Source organism: Trachypithecus francoisi, unplaced genomic scaffold, assembly GCF_009764315.1.
Source record: "Trachypithecus francoisi isolate TF-2019V2 unplaced genomic scaffold, Tfra_2.0 Lachesis_group9, whole genome shotgun sequence".
In the NCBI taxonomy this organism is placed as follows: Eukaryota; Metazoa; Chordata; class Mammalia; order Primates; family Cercopithecidae; genus Trachypithecus; species Trachypithecus francoisi.
In genome coordinates, this window is record NW_022681474.1 from 50,756,559 (window position 1) to 50,774,846 (window position 18,288).

Below are 18,288 nucleotides of genomic sequence, written 5' to 3' on the forward strand. Positions count from 1 at the left end.
TAATAGGTACACAGCAAATTTCTATTTACTTGAACCTAAAGGCTATCGGATGAAATTTCACTTTATTTTGGAAAAACCTGATACCTTAAAAAAAATTATCCAAAGAATGTTAAAATTAAAAACTCATGGCAGAAGTTTATAACTGTACTATCTACATTTACCACTAATAATCTCTTTATTTCCAAATTGTCTTGCATGTTATTGATCTCTCCAATATAAGAGACGGACAACAACCCTTTCTCAAACAGTGCAAATGATTAAAGAGCTAATGTTGGACACTTCTGAGGTAGTAAATGTTATAACTACGTAACAAATGTTAAAGTAAACACAAGTATTAAATATTTCATATGCATTAGAGCAAATCATTATTTTTATTATCTTAACTACCAACGTGACAATATAAATCATTATTTTTTAATTTAAGTTCATTCAAACTGACATGTCTCCTTGACAGTTATCCAAGGGGATGAGTTACATCCAAGGATTCTTAAGATTCTACCCCAAATAACAAGGAAATATAATCCCTAAATGGATCTAGTATTTCTAAAGACACTGTTTAAATCACCAAGTCCACTATTTTTATGTTTAATACAAATCAAGTAAGCTGGCTCTATCAGTTGATTCTTCATGCATTATATAACACACAAAATTAGAAGCCGTATCTAATCTATGCCTAGTTGCCCTTTAAAACATACTGAGGAAATTCTGTGAAAGTTCTTAATATTTTACAACCACTTGGTCAGGAAGGTGTTCTTCACGTCTAACCTAAAATAATTTGTTCTTCTGGTATTGAATGCTGGTCAGGATTACCATACTGTCATTGGTAACGCAACTGTTTTTAGACTGGGCTAAACTCGGGCTTTGAAGATAAAAGGAGGTTCAGCATATGTTATTTAATCTTTCTGTAAGCTATCTCTGAATTGATTATGGTTTCTGCTGAAAAGCTTAAAAACCTAGAGATAAGTGCTCTTTTACAAACACTCAATTCTGACCTCTACTGCCACTTCCAAGACATGTGGCCTGATTTTCCTAATCACAAGGAAAGAGCATCTGTCATATGAAATACTTCCTTTTACAAGGTACTTGTCAGAGGTTATAAAGTATACACAAGAGATATTTTTAAATCAGAAACAACATATACAATTTTTCTTGTCAATTTAAAAAAGAAAATGAAACCTGAAACATTTAACTTCAATAATCTTTGGTAAGGAAGGGTAAAAACATGGTAGCAAACAACCAGAATGCATGCGGTAAGAGCACTAAATATAGGCAAGGCACAGTGGCTCATGCCTGTAATCCCAACACTTTGGGAGGTCAAGGCAGAAGAATCACTTGAGCCCACAAGTTTGAGACCAGTCGGGACAACACAGCAAGACCCTGTATCTATTTTTTAAAAAAAAAAGTGCTAAATGTATATAAAATAGGCCAGGCACAGTGGCTCACATCTGTAATCCCAACACTTTGGGAGGCTGAGGCGGGCAGATCACCTGAGACCAGCCTGGTCAACATGGTGAGACCCCGTCTCTGCTAAAAATACAAAAATTAGCCGGGTATGGTGGCGCACACCTGTTGTCCCAGCTACTCGGAAGGCTGAGGCAGGAGAATTGCATGAACCTGGGAGGCGGGGGTTGCAGTGAACCAAGATCATGCCACTGTACTCCAGCCGGGGCTCAGAAAAAAAAATAAATAAAATAAAGATAAATAAAATATACAAATGAAAGATACAAAATGTACAAATCCAAGACAAAAAGGGAGATTTTAAAAACCTACAGATTAAGAAAATCTATTGAGACTAAAAATTTGAGACTATTGAAAATTAGAATATTGCCTAAACATAAAATAGTAGGCAACTAATAATGTGTGGTATGCAAATGGCATTGAGGTTATATTTTTTAAAAGAGTCCTTTTCTTTCAGACCTTATATACTGAAGTATTTATGGATGAAATAATATCTGGATATGTTTCAAATAATACAGGAGAGGGAATGGATGGGGTTATAGATGGAAACCAGACTGGCCGTGATTGATAATGTATACATTACAGTTTATTACATTATTTATATTTGAATTCCTCCAAAATAAGAGGTTAAAAAACAGATAAACTAGAGTAAGACTGCAATGGGCCTTTGATAAGGCTGACTTCAATAAGAAAGTTGTACATATATCTAAAGACAATAAGGAATCAGACATTTGAGAAATTAAAACTTTTTTCAAAGTAGCAATTTGGAAAGTTAACTCCAAGTGGTATTGTTCTGGATAGGCTAAAAGCCAGAGAACTAGGGCAGATATCAAGAACTAGGACAGAGACATCAGGAAGAGGCTGCTGTAATAAGATAAAACCAGGACTGGAGACATACTTGGGAATTTTACCTGCGCAGAGGTGACAGCATTAGCCTAATTGTGATGAAACGTGGGAAGAAAGAAATGTGGAATGGAAGAAGCTACATACAGATATGAAAAAACAGGTTTAAATAAAGTGCAGAAGAAGAGGGCTAGAAAACTCCATTTAAAACCAGAATGAGGAAAAATGCTTAGTATTTACTATATGCCAAGTACTGTTCTAGGCTTTGCATATTAACTAATTTAACTCATTAACATGTATCACAAATAAGATACAAAAGATACTTTTAAAGTCATTTAAATTTTAAAAATGTTTTTATATGTATTTTTAATATACACATATTTTAAAATGTCTACTAAGTATATACGTCTTACAAACATACAAATTAACTCATTTAATTGTAATAAAAATCCTAGGTGGGTTACACACAATTATTATCCCCCCCTTGTAAAGAGCTTGGTTTGTATATTACAAAAGTGATACAGCTGAAATTATCAAATTGGAATCCACATCTTCATTTTGAGTCCAAAATCTGTACTCTTCAAACTTTTGTTACACAATGTGAACTGATTCATAGAACTCAACAGAGTACTTCATGGAGGAAGCTAATCCAAATTTCTTTCATTTACGATCAAGCCAAATGTTTAAAATAAGTAATAATGTTAACTGTTAACTAATAAACAAAAAACTTACTTAGCTGATGAAACAATAAGTTGGGAATCTTTATATGCTATCAAGTAGCTTTGATTTTCGGGATTATGCACAGTTACCTAAAAGGGAAGAATATGAGATAACTGTGGCAATCCAAAACTTTCATTCATTCACACAACACCACATTCTGCCTGGGGCGTAAAAGATATAAAAATGAGGAAGAAACAGTTGTTACCTAAGGAAATAATTTCACAACCCACAGGTTCCAGACGTAAAATACGAAAGCTAATATTTTACGAAAAAATTAAGACATCACTGTTATAATTATTCATTCATAATTAACATATTCTACACTATATATTCACTGTAACAAATTGCCAAACACACTGAATGTCAGAACAGAGCAGTCCTCAATTTACAAATAACGTAAAGTTCATAAGTAGATTCATTTAGAATACATTTTTACAAAGAAATATCTGTTATCTACTGTACCCAAAGCACTCTAGAAGACATATGGAGCGATTACAATTTAATCTAGCCAGGAGCTTTTAATTTATACTACACTATTTTCCCCACAGATTTTTTTTTTTTTTTTTTTTTTGAGATGAAGTCTCACTCTGTCACCCAGGCTGGAGTGCAGTGGCCAGATCTCAGCTCACTGCAAGCTCCACCTCCTGGGTTCATGCCATTCTCCTGCCTCAGCCTCCGGAATAGATTGGACTACAGGCACCTGCCACCACACCCAGCTAATTTTTTGTATTTTTAGTGGAGACGGGGTTTCACCGTGTTAGCCAGGATAGTCTCGATCTCCTGACCTCGTGATCAGCTCACCTCGGCCTCCCAAAGTGCTGGGATTACAGGTGTGAGCCACCGTGCCTGGCCTATTTTCCCCACAGATGTTTTTAAAATAACCTGGTGAACAAATCTATGCATGCTGAAATTAGCTGGCAGTATAAATTCTAATCTACACGGAACTGGGTTAAGTCCTTCATAAGAGTCAAAGAACAAAATATACTTACTGCAGTTCAATAGTATCATTCTCCAAAGCCAAATATTATGACAAGTCATGCCTATAAACAATCTAACTCAAATAAAAGTCAAATAAACAAAATGCTAATAATAATTTAAAAATAAAACTTGATTGCATTTCACTATTGTTATCTACAAACAATGTAGTCAAGTAGAAATTCACATTAAGGAAATTCACATTAAGGAAAAAAAAAGCTGGGCTTGGAGGGGCCCAGCAAGGTGTAATGCCTGTAATCCCAACACTTTGGGAGGCCAAAGCCAGCAGACCACTTGCGGCTAGGAGTTTGAGACCAGCCTGGCCAACATGGGGAAACCCTGACTCTACTAAAAATACAAAAATTGGAAGGGCATGATGGCACATGCCTATAATCCCAGTACTCAAGAGGTTGAGGCATGAAAATTGCTTGAACCCTAGAGGCAGAAATTGCAGTGAGCTGAGACAAGGCCACTGCATTCTAGCCTGGGTGACAGAGCGAGACTCTGGCTCAAAAAATAATAATAAAAATAATAAAATCTTAAAAAAAGATTGGCATATATAAACAAACAAGCATAACATTTCATTTGCAGCAATAATACAGGTACTCCTAAAATACAAAACTACTCATTTAGCTTGTTTATTAACAACTGGTTTCTCAAAAAACGTACTGCTATTTCTATCTGGATTAACAGAAGTGAACCCCCAGGGGTATATAAAATATTTGGCAGTCTCTCTCACACACACAATCACAATTAAGATTGAATAATTTTTGCCAAATAGTCATCCATACTTACACTTTCTAAAACTCGTAAACATCTCTCTGCTCCCCATAGTGAGGCTACCAGTTTCTCTTCATCCTCATCTCTACTTAAATGATCCACACATTCTTTTACTAGGTAAAAAAAAACAAATGTAAGTTAGTATTTACCATCAATATTTACCAACAGAATACTTTTAGCTAACATTAGAAGCCACCTGTACACACGCTATGAACATGCTGGAACTTCTCTGAACATTTTTTATTCTAGGTTTCATACTGTGAGATTCTGAAATATATCATACTCTGTAATTATTTTGTTTCCATAATTCCCCAATATCAAAATGTTAATGGCCTTTTTTCTTTCTTTTTTGAGACAGAGTTGCACTCTTGTTGCCCAGGCTGGAGTGCAACGGCATAATCTCAGCTCACTGCAACCTCCACTTCCCATGTTCAAGCAATTCTCCTGCCTCAGCCTCCCAAGTAGCTGGGATTACAAGCATGCACCACCACGCCTGGCTAGTTTTGTATTTTTAGTAGAGAAGGGGTTTCTCCATGTGGGTCAGGCTGGTTTCAAAATCCTGACCTCAGGTGATCCGCCCGCCTCGGCCTCCCAAAGTGCTGGGATGACAGGCGTGAGCCACCACGCCCGGCCAGTTGCTTCTTTAAATGTTAGAAATTTGCAGGATGCTACTAAAAAAAAAAATAGACATTTCCAAACAGATACAATTATTTTGTGAAGTATGTCAATGGAGTATTTTCTTCAGGCTTTAAATAATATATAAAAACATTATAAATGTGAGTATCATACCTTTATCTACAATATGATCCAGACCACCCAAAAGCCGGAGTTCTTCTTTAAACCAGTCTCCTGCTCGTTTAGAAGTAAGGGACAATAATGTCTCCATAGCTAAATGCCCAGTCTAAAAACCAGAAGCATCATTAATGAATATTAACTTTCAACAGTAAGTCTAGAAATTGTTTCTTTACAAAACTTTACTGCATGCTACATGTAGTTTTTTAATACTACTTTTATACATAAAATTGAACTAATTTTCAATTTTATCAGAATAGTCTACATTGAACAAATTTAACCAGCTTTTCATAGAGAAAATGTGCTATTAGTCTATCATTTGTCAGTTTAGTATTATACATATATATAGGTACTCTTATTTCTATAGAGGTCAAGTGTGGAACTGCTAAGTCAAAGGGTACATGTATTTTTTAACTGTAAATCAATATTGGATTAATTTACCACAATGGATTTAACAAGTAACACTCTCAGGAGCAAAGTCAGTTGCCCTGAATCTTCAAAAGCACAAGTTATCACTTAACATTTTTGTTTGAGGACACAAAATGGTAACATATTGCTTTTGTTTGTATTTTTACAACTACAATAACCTTGAACAGTTTTTCACATATTATGTTTCTAATATGAGACTCCTGTTCATTATTCTTTCCATATTTTCCTGCAAGACTGATTGTCTTTTCTTGTTATTCGGTGTATTTTGTCTATTCTGCATACAAATCTTTTGTTCATTTTAGTGTTGCAGACTGACTAGTTTTAAAGGGCACACTGCAGGCTTAGCAGCTCAGATATTCATCACGTGGCCATGATGACAAAACTGTATACAAATAATGCTTTAGGACCACCACCTTCTGGTACAAAAGCTAAGAGCCACATTCACAATCTGAGTAAAGATTTTTTATTGCTCTTTATTTCACTTTGGCTGTTGTTTTTCTTTTTAAAGCAGACAGCCACTTCCCAACAAAGAGCAATTTGGTTCCTGCTGTAATAAAGGAACTTCAGCATAACAAAAGAAACGCTCTTTAACTAGCAAAGACTGACAAGATCTGATTTTTCTCCCTAAATTTCTCCCTTTCGAAAGATGATAGTTTACATTATCAGGTCTATTTGAAAACTGCACAAAAATTAGATATTTAGAAACGCAAACAACAGATATTACCAGTGAAAACCTTAGGATTGCACATTTAGAAGAGATCTAGAATATTTTAACCTACTTCTTTTAAAAAAGTTGTTCTCGGCCAGGTGTGGTGGCTCACGCCTGTAATCCCAACACTTTGGGAGACTGAGGCGGGCTGATCACCTGAGGTCAGGAGTTCAAGACCAGCCTGGCCAACATGGTAAAACCCCATCTCTACTAAAAATACAAAACTTGGCTGGGCGTGGTGGTGGGCGCCTGTAATCCCAGCTACTCGGGAGGCTGAAGCAGGAAGAATTGCTTGAATCCAGGAGGCCAAGGTTGCAGCGAGCCAAAATTTGTGCCACTACACTCCAGCCTGGCCGACAAAGTGAGACTCCGTCTCAAAAAAAAGAAAAGTTCTCCAAGGTGACAAATACAGAACTAGAATCCAATACCACAAAAAACATATTCAATTGTGCCCATTTTTCATTCTGTCCCTCAAAGAGTAATTTAGATTGGTTCGGGTGTGTTAATTCATGAGTCATACCGGCAAAACTGAAGCCTAATGAGGCATTCTTTGTTTGGAAGAAAGGTGACGGTAATGTGACATTAATAATTAAAACTCAAGTCTTTTTAGTAAGTTTTGGTTTTGTTTCTATTGGCATAAAAAGGATTCTTTGATATTTTAGGCTATATTCAGTATAGTTTAAGCTAGCATTTAAAAACAGCCTACTATTCAAGCATTTTATTTGAAAACTGGAATAGTCCTCAGAGCTCAAGCACAGTCAAATCACTAATCAGAAAATAAGAGCAACAGGCCGCGAGGTGGCTCACACCTGTAATCCTAGCACTTTGGGAAGCTGAGGCACAAGGGTCACTTGAACCCAGGAGGCGGAGGTTGCAGTGAGCTGAGATCGCGATACTGCACTCCAGCCAGGTTGACAGAGCCAGAGAGTTTCAAGGCAGGGCGGGGGAGCCCCCAGGCAGGTCCTTCAGAAGGTATTTCAGGTCAAGGCATTGTTATCACAGGAGATGACACCTCCATGCAAGTTTTACTGCCCCTAAAACCTTCCAATGGGACAAGATATGGAGGTGGAAGACAGTCATATTGATAATCTTGACCCTGTGTGGACCTAGGTTAACGTGTGTGTCGTCTTCATTTTTAACAAAAAAAGTTTTTTGTGGTTTTTTTTTTTTTTGAGACAGTCTCGCTCTGCCGCCCAGGCTGGAGTGCTGTGGCCGGATCTCAGCTCACTGCAACCTCCGCCTCCCGGGTTCACGCCATTCTCCTGCCTCAGCCTCCCGAGTAGCTGGGACAGGCGACCGCCACCTCACCTGGCTAGTTTTTTGTATTTTTTTTAGTAGAGACAGGGTTTCACCGTGTTAGCCAGGATGGTCTCGATCTCCTGACCTCGTGATCCGCCCGTCTCGGCCTCCCAAAGTGCTGGGATTACAGGCTTGAGCCATCGCGCCCGGCCAAAAAAAGTTTTAAAAGTCAAAAAATAATAATTTTAAAAGCAGAAAAAAGCTCACAGAATATTTTTGTAGATCTATACAATTTGTGTTTTAAGCTAAGTGTTATTATAAAAGAGTCAAGAGTTAAACTTAGGGGAGCCAGAGTGTATGGTGTTTATCAAGTCTGTAGTAGTGTGCAATAATGTCCTAGGCCTTCACATTCACTCATCACTCACTCACTGACTTACACAGAGCAACTTCCAGTCCTGCAAGCTCTACTCATGGTAAGTGTCCATATAGGTGTATCTTTTTAAACCTTTTATATCATATTTTTACTGTACCTTTTTTATGTTTAGATGCACAAATTTTACCACCATTGTGTTCCAACTGCCTTCAGTGTTCAATATAGTAACATGCTATACAGGTTTGCACCCTAAAAGCAACAGGCTTTTACCACATAGTCGAGATGTGTGGTAGGTTATAACTTCTAGGTCCGTGTAAGTACACTCTGATGTTCACAAAACAACAAAATCACCTAACGATGCATTTTTAGAACATATCTGTCATGAAGCAAAGCATGACTATATTACTATTTTAAATTCTCTTTTCATGGCACATCAGCAATACCAATATATTCAAGAAATTAAGCAACTAGTAACAAAACTAATGTGTAGAGGATATTCATTGTACAAAACAACATAGTAAATCTACTGTACAATTTAAAACAAAAATATTCAAGAATAGCTAACATTAGTGGGGAAAAGGAGGAATCCTAAAACTGACAACTGTGCTCTGGCTTAATCGTATGAGTAAACTATTTAATACAGTGTAGGAAAGTTTCTATTCTGGTAAATATCATCCTAATAAATTCAACAAAACATAAGACAAATCCAATTATCAAGTTTATCATGTTATTTAACAGCATACCTGAAATGAATCTAAATGTTGAATACAGACAAAAAAAAAAAGGCACATTCATCCAACTATGCAGGCAAATAAAAATTATAGGCTCAAATTTATTCTTTTATAGCATAAAAAATTAGTAGACATTGTAAAAATATAGAAGTAAATAAAAATTACAAATATTTTGGACAGGCGCAGTGGCTCATGTCTGTAATCCCAGGAAGGCTGAGGAGGGCAGGTCAGCCGAGGTCAGGAGTTTGAGACCAGCTTGGCCAACATAGCAAAACCCCGTCTCTACTAAAAATACAATAAAATTAACTGGGTGTGATGGCACACGCCTGTAATCCCAGCTATTCAAGAGGCTGACGCACAAGAATCGCTTGAACCGAGGAGGCAGAGGCTGCAGTGAGACGAGATCACACCACTGCACTCTGGCCTGGGCGACAGGGGCAAGACTTCGTGATTTGCCATCTGAGCAAACCACCTCTCTCCACAATCTTATAAAGTGAAAAGTACTGAATACATGTCAGTTTTGTATCTTGCTGTTTAGAGTTAAATTGCTCTCCCATCCTCCACCGTAACCAGAATGTATTACCACCTCTACCTTAATTAAAATAGAGAATGGAGTAAGAGCCTTAAGTCACATCTGGCTAGCACAAAGCATCCTGCAAATTTTTGTGGCAAATGCTGCAGTCTTCAGTTAAGTAGGTGTGGAGACACTGGCCTTTTTTCTTTTCTTTTCTTTTTTGGAGACACAGTGTTGCTCTGTTGCCCAGGATGGAGTGCAGTGGTGCCAATCTCAGCTCACTGAAACCTCCACCTTGCCTCTTAGGTTCCAGGTTCAAGAAATTCTTGTGCCTCAGACTCCCAAGTAGCTGGGAATACAGGCACCCACCACCATGCACAGCTAATTTTTGTATTTTTAGTAAAAACTGGGTTTCACCATACTGGCCAGACTGGTCCCGAACTCCTGGTCTCTGGTGAGCCGCCTGCCTCGGACTCCCAAAGTGCTGGGATTATAGGCATGAGACACACCGCCCAGCCTGGCTTCTGATTAATTAACATCTGTTTGGGAACGCCTCTAAAATTTCCAGTTTACCCATTATTCCTTGTGTAAAATCACGTACTTACTGTATATCCTACCCTTACGTCAAACAACCCTGGTGTACTTCAACAGCCCTACACATCCATTCTGAATTACGCTTTCCATATAGCATATAAACCCTGGATGTGGGGTGTAATGGCATGGGAATCCCGAGATACAGATATGGCTTTTGTTCGTAAGTCTCTATTAAATGTTTCTTTCTAAAACACTGGATTTGTCAGACTCTTCGGCCTATCAGCTTCCTTGGACTTTGGGGGTACGCTTGCACAGACCTGTCCATTGTGAACCAGTAGACAATAACCAATGTTTATATAGTTTTGATGCTGGAAATGTCTGAAAACCAGGTTACTTTATAATAAACATTCTTTTTGTTTGTTTTCAAAATCACAGGCCAATTATCTTCTACTGGCCTAGAAACCATTGGAACATTATTGATTCTACAAGTAAAAAGTCAGAAGAAAGCAGAACTGAACTAAAGCAAAAATGGAATAGCCATCTCACACATGGGGCATCGTGATGAGCATTAAGAGCAGCTACTGGCCATGACTAAATTATAAGGCACACCACCTCAGGGGAGGCGAGGTGCCTAGGAATCTTCCTGGTCGTGTCTTCAGGGTTATTCAAGTCCCATGAAGCAGTTAGACACCCTGAGGTACTCTGGAATAAACAGATGCTTGCCCATTGAAAATGGCAGTTATGGCAGGGGTGGTGGCTCACGCCTGTAATCCTAACACTTTGAGAGGCTGAGGGGAGATCGCTTGAGCCCAGGAGTTCAAAACCAGCCTGGGCAACATGGAGAAAATCCCGCCTCTACTAAAAATACAAAAGTTAGCCAGATATGGTGGTATACACCTGTAGTCCCAGCTACTTGGTGCGCTGAGGTGGGAGGATCACTTTAGCCTAGGGGTTTGAGGCTGCAATGAGCTATGACTGTACCACTGCACTCCAGCCTGGGAAACAGAGCAAGACCCTGTCTCAAAAAATAATTATTATTACTATTATTATAAAATAAAAAAAAAGAAAATGGCAGATGTAAATCCTCTGAATCTTTTATTCCTGAAATCCATGGAGAATAAGAATTCAAATTCCTAATAGCCTAAATGTAGTTTCTACCCTTTTTTTTGAGACGATCTCACTCCGCCACCCAGGATTGAGTGCAGGGGCGGGCACAACCTCGGCTCACTGTACCCTAAAACTCCCTTGGCTCAGGATATTCCCCCAACCTAAGCTGAGTAGCTGGGACTACAGGTGCACACCACCATATCTGGCTAACTTTTTTGTATTTTCTGTAGAGCTGGGGTTTCCCCATGTCACCCAAGCTGGACCCAAACTCCCAGGTTCAAGCAATCCACCTGCTTAGGCCTCTCAAAATGCTGGTTATTACAGGCATGAGCCACTGTGCCCGGCCCATTTTTTCCTTAAAAAATAAAAAATAAAGAGAAAAGGATTAGAAAAAATGCAACAGAAAATGCAACTATTTACTGGGCAAAAAGCCTAAATACAGATAAACTAGTTTAGGAAGTTCAGGCAAGGAAGGAAATTATGCTGAGATCTAAACCTAAGAAATTTGCCAAACTGTAAACCAAGGTTAGAGTTAAAATAATTTGCCCACAGTCACAGAGCTACTGCAACTAACCAAAGACTTTATGAAAGTAATTCTCATCTTAGAAGAAGGAAGAAGGAACCCACCGTTATATTTTCTAGATCAAGATGCTTGTTGTGTACAGTTTCACAGAGCCTTCGGATTTTTTCTTTAATTTTGTTCATATCTTTTTCATTCAGTAGCTTGGCTGACGAAGCATCTTGTTCCAGTTCCAAAAGTCGAATCATTAGATCTAAGCTAGCTCTATCAAGATCCATGTTCAAACGATCTCTACTCAGTATATACATGAGGGCAGCTGTACAGAGGGACAGATTCTTCAACAGGCCAAAAAAAGGAAAAGAAAAAAAAAGTTCATGTAAGCAACTCCTGACATCTCAGGAAATAAGATGGTTAATGACTTTTGTTTACAAGTTAGAACGCTTAAAACTTATATTACTAACCATACTGGAAACTTCAAAAATGTTTTATTCAGTGGTCCCTCTAAAAAATTCTTTTTTTTTTTTTGAGATGGAGTCTCGCTCTGTTGCCCAGGTTGGAGTGCAGTGGTGCAATCTCGGCTCACTGCAGCCTCCACCTTCTGAGTTCACGTCATTCTCTTGCCTCAGCCTCCTGAGTAGCTGGGACTACAGGCATGCACCACCATGCCCAGCTTATTTTTTGAAATTTTTTTTAGTAGAGATGGGGTTTCACCGTGTTAGCCAGGATGGTCTTGATCTCCTGACCTCGTGATCCGCCTAGCTCGGCCTCCCAAAGTGTCGGGATTACAGGTGTGAGCCACCGCACCTGGCCCCGCTCTAAAAATATTCTTAAGAAACATGTTTAAAAAATTAAACGCTGTTGCTTAAAATTTTCCTTTCAATGGATCCTCCATACATGAATGCCTGATAGCTATAAGAATATAAGCTGAGTTACATATTTATTTGGCTATTCTGTGCTAAATGAAGAGTTTATAGAACATTTTTACAGATATGTGTGTGTGAGTATATATATAAGTTCTATTATGACATATCTCATTTTTTTTCTTTTTGAGACAAGGTTTCACTTTGTCATCCAGACTAGACTGCAGTGGCACCATATCAGCTCACTGAAGCCTTGTCTGTCTGGACTCAAGCAATCCTCCCCACTTCAGCCTCCCAAGTACCTGGGACAATCGGCAGATGCCACCATACCCAGCTGATTTTTTTCTATTTTTTTGTAGATGGGGTTTCACCATGTTGCTGAGGCTGGTCCTGAACACCTGAGGTCAAGTGATACACCCACTTTGGCCTCTCAAAGTGGTAAGATTACAGGCCCACCACACCCAGCCTATTCTTTATGACATAGTAGTCATATTTCAGTTTAAAATCAATAATTTAAATAATAATTTTAAATCTATATCAAACCCTTAACACATTTTTTCCCCTGGAAAACACAGCTGTGTTTACATCTGTATATAAACCCAGGATGCTGAAATACACGTATTTGGATTTCTTTAAAATAAAACAATCGCTAGGCGTGGTGGCTCACACCTGTAATCCCAGCACTTTGGGAGGCTGAGGCAGGCAGATCACCTGAGGTAAGGTGATCAAGATCAACCTGGTAACATGGTGAAACCTCGTCTCTATTAAAAATACAAAAATTTGGCTGGGCGCAGTGGCTCACGTCTGTTAATCCCAGCACTTTGGGAGGCTGGGGCAGGCAGATCACCTAAGGTCGGGAGTTCAAGACTAGCCTGGCCAACATGATGAAACCCCATCTCTACTAAAAATACAAAAAAATTAGCTGGGCATGGTGACGCTCGTCTGTAATCCCAGCTACTCGGGAGGCTGAGGCAGGACAATCACTTGAACCCAGGAGGCGGAGGCTGCAGTGAGCTGAGATCATGTCACTGCACTCCAGCCTGGGTGACAGAATGAGACTCTGTCTCAAAATAAATAAAATAAAATAAAATAAATAAAATAAAAAATAAAATAAAACAAAACAAAATAAAATACAAAAACTAGCCTGGCATAGTGGCAGGAGCCTGTAGTGCCAGTTACTTGAGAGGGTGAGTTGGGAGGATCGCTTAAAAAAATAAAATAAACCAATCAAGTCTGGTTGAACCAAATAATTTTTTAAATCATTAACAAAATGTCTCAAAATCACTCAGATCAGGGAGTTAAGTCAGCACACTCTACTTTTTTTTTTTTTTTTTTTTGAGAGGGAGTCTTGCTCTGTCACCCAGGCTGGAGTGCAGTGGCATGATCTCGGCTCACTGCAACCTCCACCTCCTGGGTTCCAGCAGTTCTTGTGCCTCGGCCTCCTGAGTAGCTGGGATTACAGGCACGCACCATCACGCCCGGGTAATTTTTTGTATTTAATAGAGATGGGGTTTCACCATGTTGCCCAGGCTGGTCTCAAACTCCTGAGCTCAGGCAATCTGCCCATCTCAGCCTCCCAAAGTGCTAGGATTATAGGCGTGAGCCACCGCACCTGGCCAGGACACTCTACTAACACAATCTAAAAATACTGAAGGTGAAATAGTCTAGATAAATGTGAATACAACAAAAAGGTCTTACATTTGGGATATCCCAACACTTGAGATATTCTGTACTTACACTTATTTCAATATACAGAAAATGCAACTATCTAAAGATTTAAACTTTGAGCCCCTGGAAGTAGAGAAGCATCAGACCAGGTGTCTGATTAAATGTTTATATAGCAAATTATTTTTGGAAAATAGGATGCCATAGTAAAGGCCATTGGGGATCCACTGCCCTTAAAATCACACACTATAATGTCTAAGTTCACTGTTAACTGCATAATAAAGCAAATTCTATTTTTTGTTTGTTTTTAAGAGATGAGGTTTCACTAGGTTTCCCAAAATGGATCTGAAGTCCTGGGCTCAAGAGATCCTCCCACCTTAGTCTCCAGAGTAGCTGGGACTTATAAATGCACACCACCTTGCCTAGCGACAAACTAACTTCTTTTAAGACAGAATTTTGCTCTGTCTCCCAGGCTGGAGTGCAGTGGTACGACCTTGGATCTCTGCAACCTCCATGTCCCAGATTCAAGCGATTCTCCTGCCTCAGCCTCCCGAGCAGCTGGGACTACAGGTGCATGCCACCACGCCTGGCTAATTTTTATATTTTTAGTAGAGTTGGGGTTTCATCATGTTGGCCAGGCTGGTCTCAAGCTCCTGACCTCAAGTGATCCACCTGCCTCAGCCTCCCAAAGTGCTGAGATTACAGGTGTGAGTCACCGTGCCCGGCTAATGAACTAACTTCTTAGTTCTCACTTTTTCTCCATTATTATTTTGTATCTGCTACAACTGAGTAAAGGAGTTATGCTCACTCAGGGTTAAGTGCATTACTTTAGGTTTCCTAAGATGCAGGTTTTTGGGGTTTTTTTTTGAGAGGGAGTCTCGCTCTGTCGCCCAGACTGGAGTGCAGTGGTGCAATCTCGGCTCACTGCAACCTCCACCTCCCAGGTTCAAGCAATTATCCTGCCTCAACCTCCCAAGTAGCTGGGATTACAGGTGCCCACCACCATGTCCAGCTAATTTTTTATATTTTTAGTAGAGTTGGGGTTTTGCCATGTTGGCCAGGCTGATCTCAAACTCCTAACCTGAGGTGATCTGCCCACTCTGGCCTCCCAAAGTGCTGGGATTACAGACATGAGCCACTGCACCCAGCCCAGAAGATGCAGTATTAAATTATTTATCACCTAACCTGTATTTAGAACATAATTTCTTTAATAAAAATACAGTAAGGCCATCTCAAAATACTACTAATGATAATAATTAGCAATGATGGTTACTGTCTTCTAATTTTAGAAAATGTTAAACCTAATAACTTTTGTTATTATGTTTATTATTAAGCAAAAGCATCAAAGGCAAGGAAAATGAAGAATTTATTCCTTATCACAATGAGGCCATGTGAGGCCATGTTCCAGATTCAACACTGGACAAAAATGTTTCTAAAAAATTAGGGCTGCATTTCTGAACCAGTTTTTTTCCATTCATTAGTATCAAATAATATTAAAAGATTCTTCTCAGTGCTTTCTGATTATAGAGAATATCGTGCTTACAGAATTCAGTATCAATATACTACGTTAGCTAAGATAACAAAATACAATTTTAATAGTATAAAATGACAAGTTAAGAAAAAATGTTTTCGTGAGAAAATAAGTATTAAGCAAAAACTTCTGGCCATAAGCACTACAAATTTAGCAAATAAAATGAACTCAATCTGTAATTAGGATATATTTACAGACTATTCAGTGAAGATATTTTTTGACAGCCAAATAGACTAGTAGTTTTCAATATAAGGCTTCTCAATCACAGAAACTTAAAAATACCTGATGGTGCTGGGAATCATCCAAGGTTTTAAAGACCATTGCTACCATCCCATGTGCTCTCAGGTGCATTCGAAAACTGGGCATGGCACATTTAGTAGCCAAGCTAATAACACTACAAGAAAATAGAGTAGGTTAGGGGGACTGGAAACAGCTAGTACATTAGTTTTTAGTTTGTGTAATACCAAAACCAGCAAATAGGAAGGGGGTAAAAGGGTCAAAGCACTGCCCATATATGATCACAATATAAAAACCATAGGCAAAACACACTATTAAAAACATACTGATGCCTAGTGCATGATTAGGTACACTGTATTTTTAAAAAATAACGTAACTGTCTTTAGTGCATTCCTTACATTACTACTACCATTAAAAGCTTAAAATCTGAACTGCCTTTCATAATACTTCCGATAAAAATTATATTTGATTGGATATACTACAAATGACTGAAAAATTCAATCAAAATTATAGTATTCAATCAATCCATTAGGAAACACAAAAGATCATCTTTTTATTTTGAGCATTTGGGTGCAAATGTAAGCACTCAGATCACAATATGCTTAAATAAATCTAATTTATTACTTGAACATCAGAGGTAAAAAGAATAAAATATCTTTTTAAAAAGTTATTTACTTTATTTCTTTCTGCTATTTCTTTCTTTCTTTTTTTGGAGACAGGGCCTCACCTCACTCTATCATCTAGGCTGGAGTGCAGTGGCATGATCACAGGCTCAAGCCACCCTGCCACCTCAGCCTCCCAAGTAGCTGGAACTACAGGCATATGCCACCATGACTCGTTAATTTTTTATTTTTTGTAGACATGGGGTCTCACTATGTTGCCCAAGATGGTCTCGAACTCTTGGACACACACGATCCTCCCAACTTGGCTTCCCAAAATGCTGGGATTATAGGTATGAGCCACCATACAGGGGAAAAAGATGCTTTAGCATAATGCTTTTTTTTTTTCTTTTTTTAAGCACTTGAAAACTGAAGCCTATGCTATGCTAAAAAGGCTCTCATCATCCAGCTTTCCCTCTATCATGTAGAATCAAATTCTTTCTAAAGAAATGGATAGCATTTTAACATATCACTGGCTATATATTCTCTCCATCATAACAAAATTTAAAATGTTTGGCTTTTTGGACAACATCTTGTTGAAAAAATTTAATACAGCATGCACATAATTATAAAATATAAAAATAAGATCTTACCTAAGGCAACGTGTGTTTAGAGGCTGAGTGCTCTTTAAGCCACTTAACAAGTACTCAATGTCATCAGTGAACTCTTGATTTTCACCAAATTCTACGACATCATTGAAGTGCTTCACGTGCTGAACAACAGTATATAACTGCCAAGAAAAAAAAAAGTTCACCCCTTTTTAACTAGGAACTAGCATATCTAAAACAATGGGCTCACTGTACTTCACATAAGCGCAAAAAATAGTTCCTTAGATGGCAACAAAAATATTTTTAGAACAATGATGATGGTAGGACAAAAGAAGTTTGTGGTTCAAAACTGAGTATCAGTATACTGATACTTGCTGAAGATATTAAAAGGCTAAATGTTACATACAAAAATCTATCAACATGCAGTAAACACTGTATATGGCTGCTTACTTCTTTGTCTTCTCGTCTGCATTTCAGTGCAGTAACTATATCTTGGTAGGGCTGAGTAGGTATTGTCACAGTTTTTATCACTTTGGATGGTGGCGCAGGAGCCTTAAAAACTCCATCATCTTTTTGATTTGGTTCCTTTGAAGACAGCCTCACCTATTAATAAAGGTATTAAATTAGTTGTTCTAAATAAATATATAAAAATAGGAACATCTCATCTATCTGGCAAATTCAGCTTCCAAAAAAAGTAAATAAAGCTTTTCAAAAAGCGGGGAGCAGGGAGGCCTCTCAAAGGTCTTTAGAAATACTTTGAATTCCATGCACTAACAGGTAAGACATATGTATGTCTGCACACAGAAGAACAACTCAAGGATTCCTTCTGGTCTTTTTTAAACTTTTTATTTCACACAATTTGTCGTTTGTCTCTAGTACCATTAGAAAGACTAAAGAACCACAATTGCATGCAAAAATAGCTTTCATAAGCAGAAAAGGACAGGACAGAAAAACTAGACAGAGTCAAAAGAATTTTAATAGCACAAGAGTGTGAAGTAGTTTAGGGTAGAAACAAATAGCTATAACAGAAGCATGCTATATCACTATTAATATGCAAAATGATT

General features: G+C 38.2%; 1 protein-coding gene across 3 annotated transcripts in view; it reads right to left on the bottom strand.

The window, feature by feature from the left end:
• WAPL (WAPL cohesin release factor) overlaps positions 1 to 18,288 on the bottom strand; it is an 88,458-nt gene that overhangs the window by 18,164 nt on the left and 52,006 nt on the right. For 2 of the 3 annotated variants that reach the window (XM_033209798.1, XM_033209797.1), the window contains exons 6-12: positions 17,675 to 17,827; positions 17,270 to 17,406; positions 16,063 to 16,174; positions 11,832 to 12,059; positions 5,566 to 5,677; positions 4,792 to 4,889; positions 3,034 to 3,110 (exon numbers count right to left, since the gene is read on the bottom strand). In XM_033209798.1, the coding sequence (XP_033065689.1) occupies positions 3,034 to 3,110; positions 4,792 to 4,889; positions 5,566 to 5,677; positions 11,832 to 12,059; positions 16,063 to 16,174; positions 17,270 to 17,406; positions 17,675 to 17,827 (917 nt within the window). The remainder of the gene's footprint in view (positions 1 to 3,033; positions 3,111 to 4,791; positions 4,890 to 5,565; positions 5,678 to 11,831; positions 12,060 to 16,062; positions 16,175 to 17,269; positions 17,407 to 17,674; positions 17,828 to 18,288) is intronic. The other variant, XM_033209799.1, reaches the window with a different exon arrangement.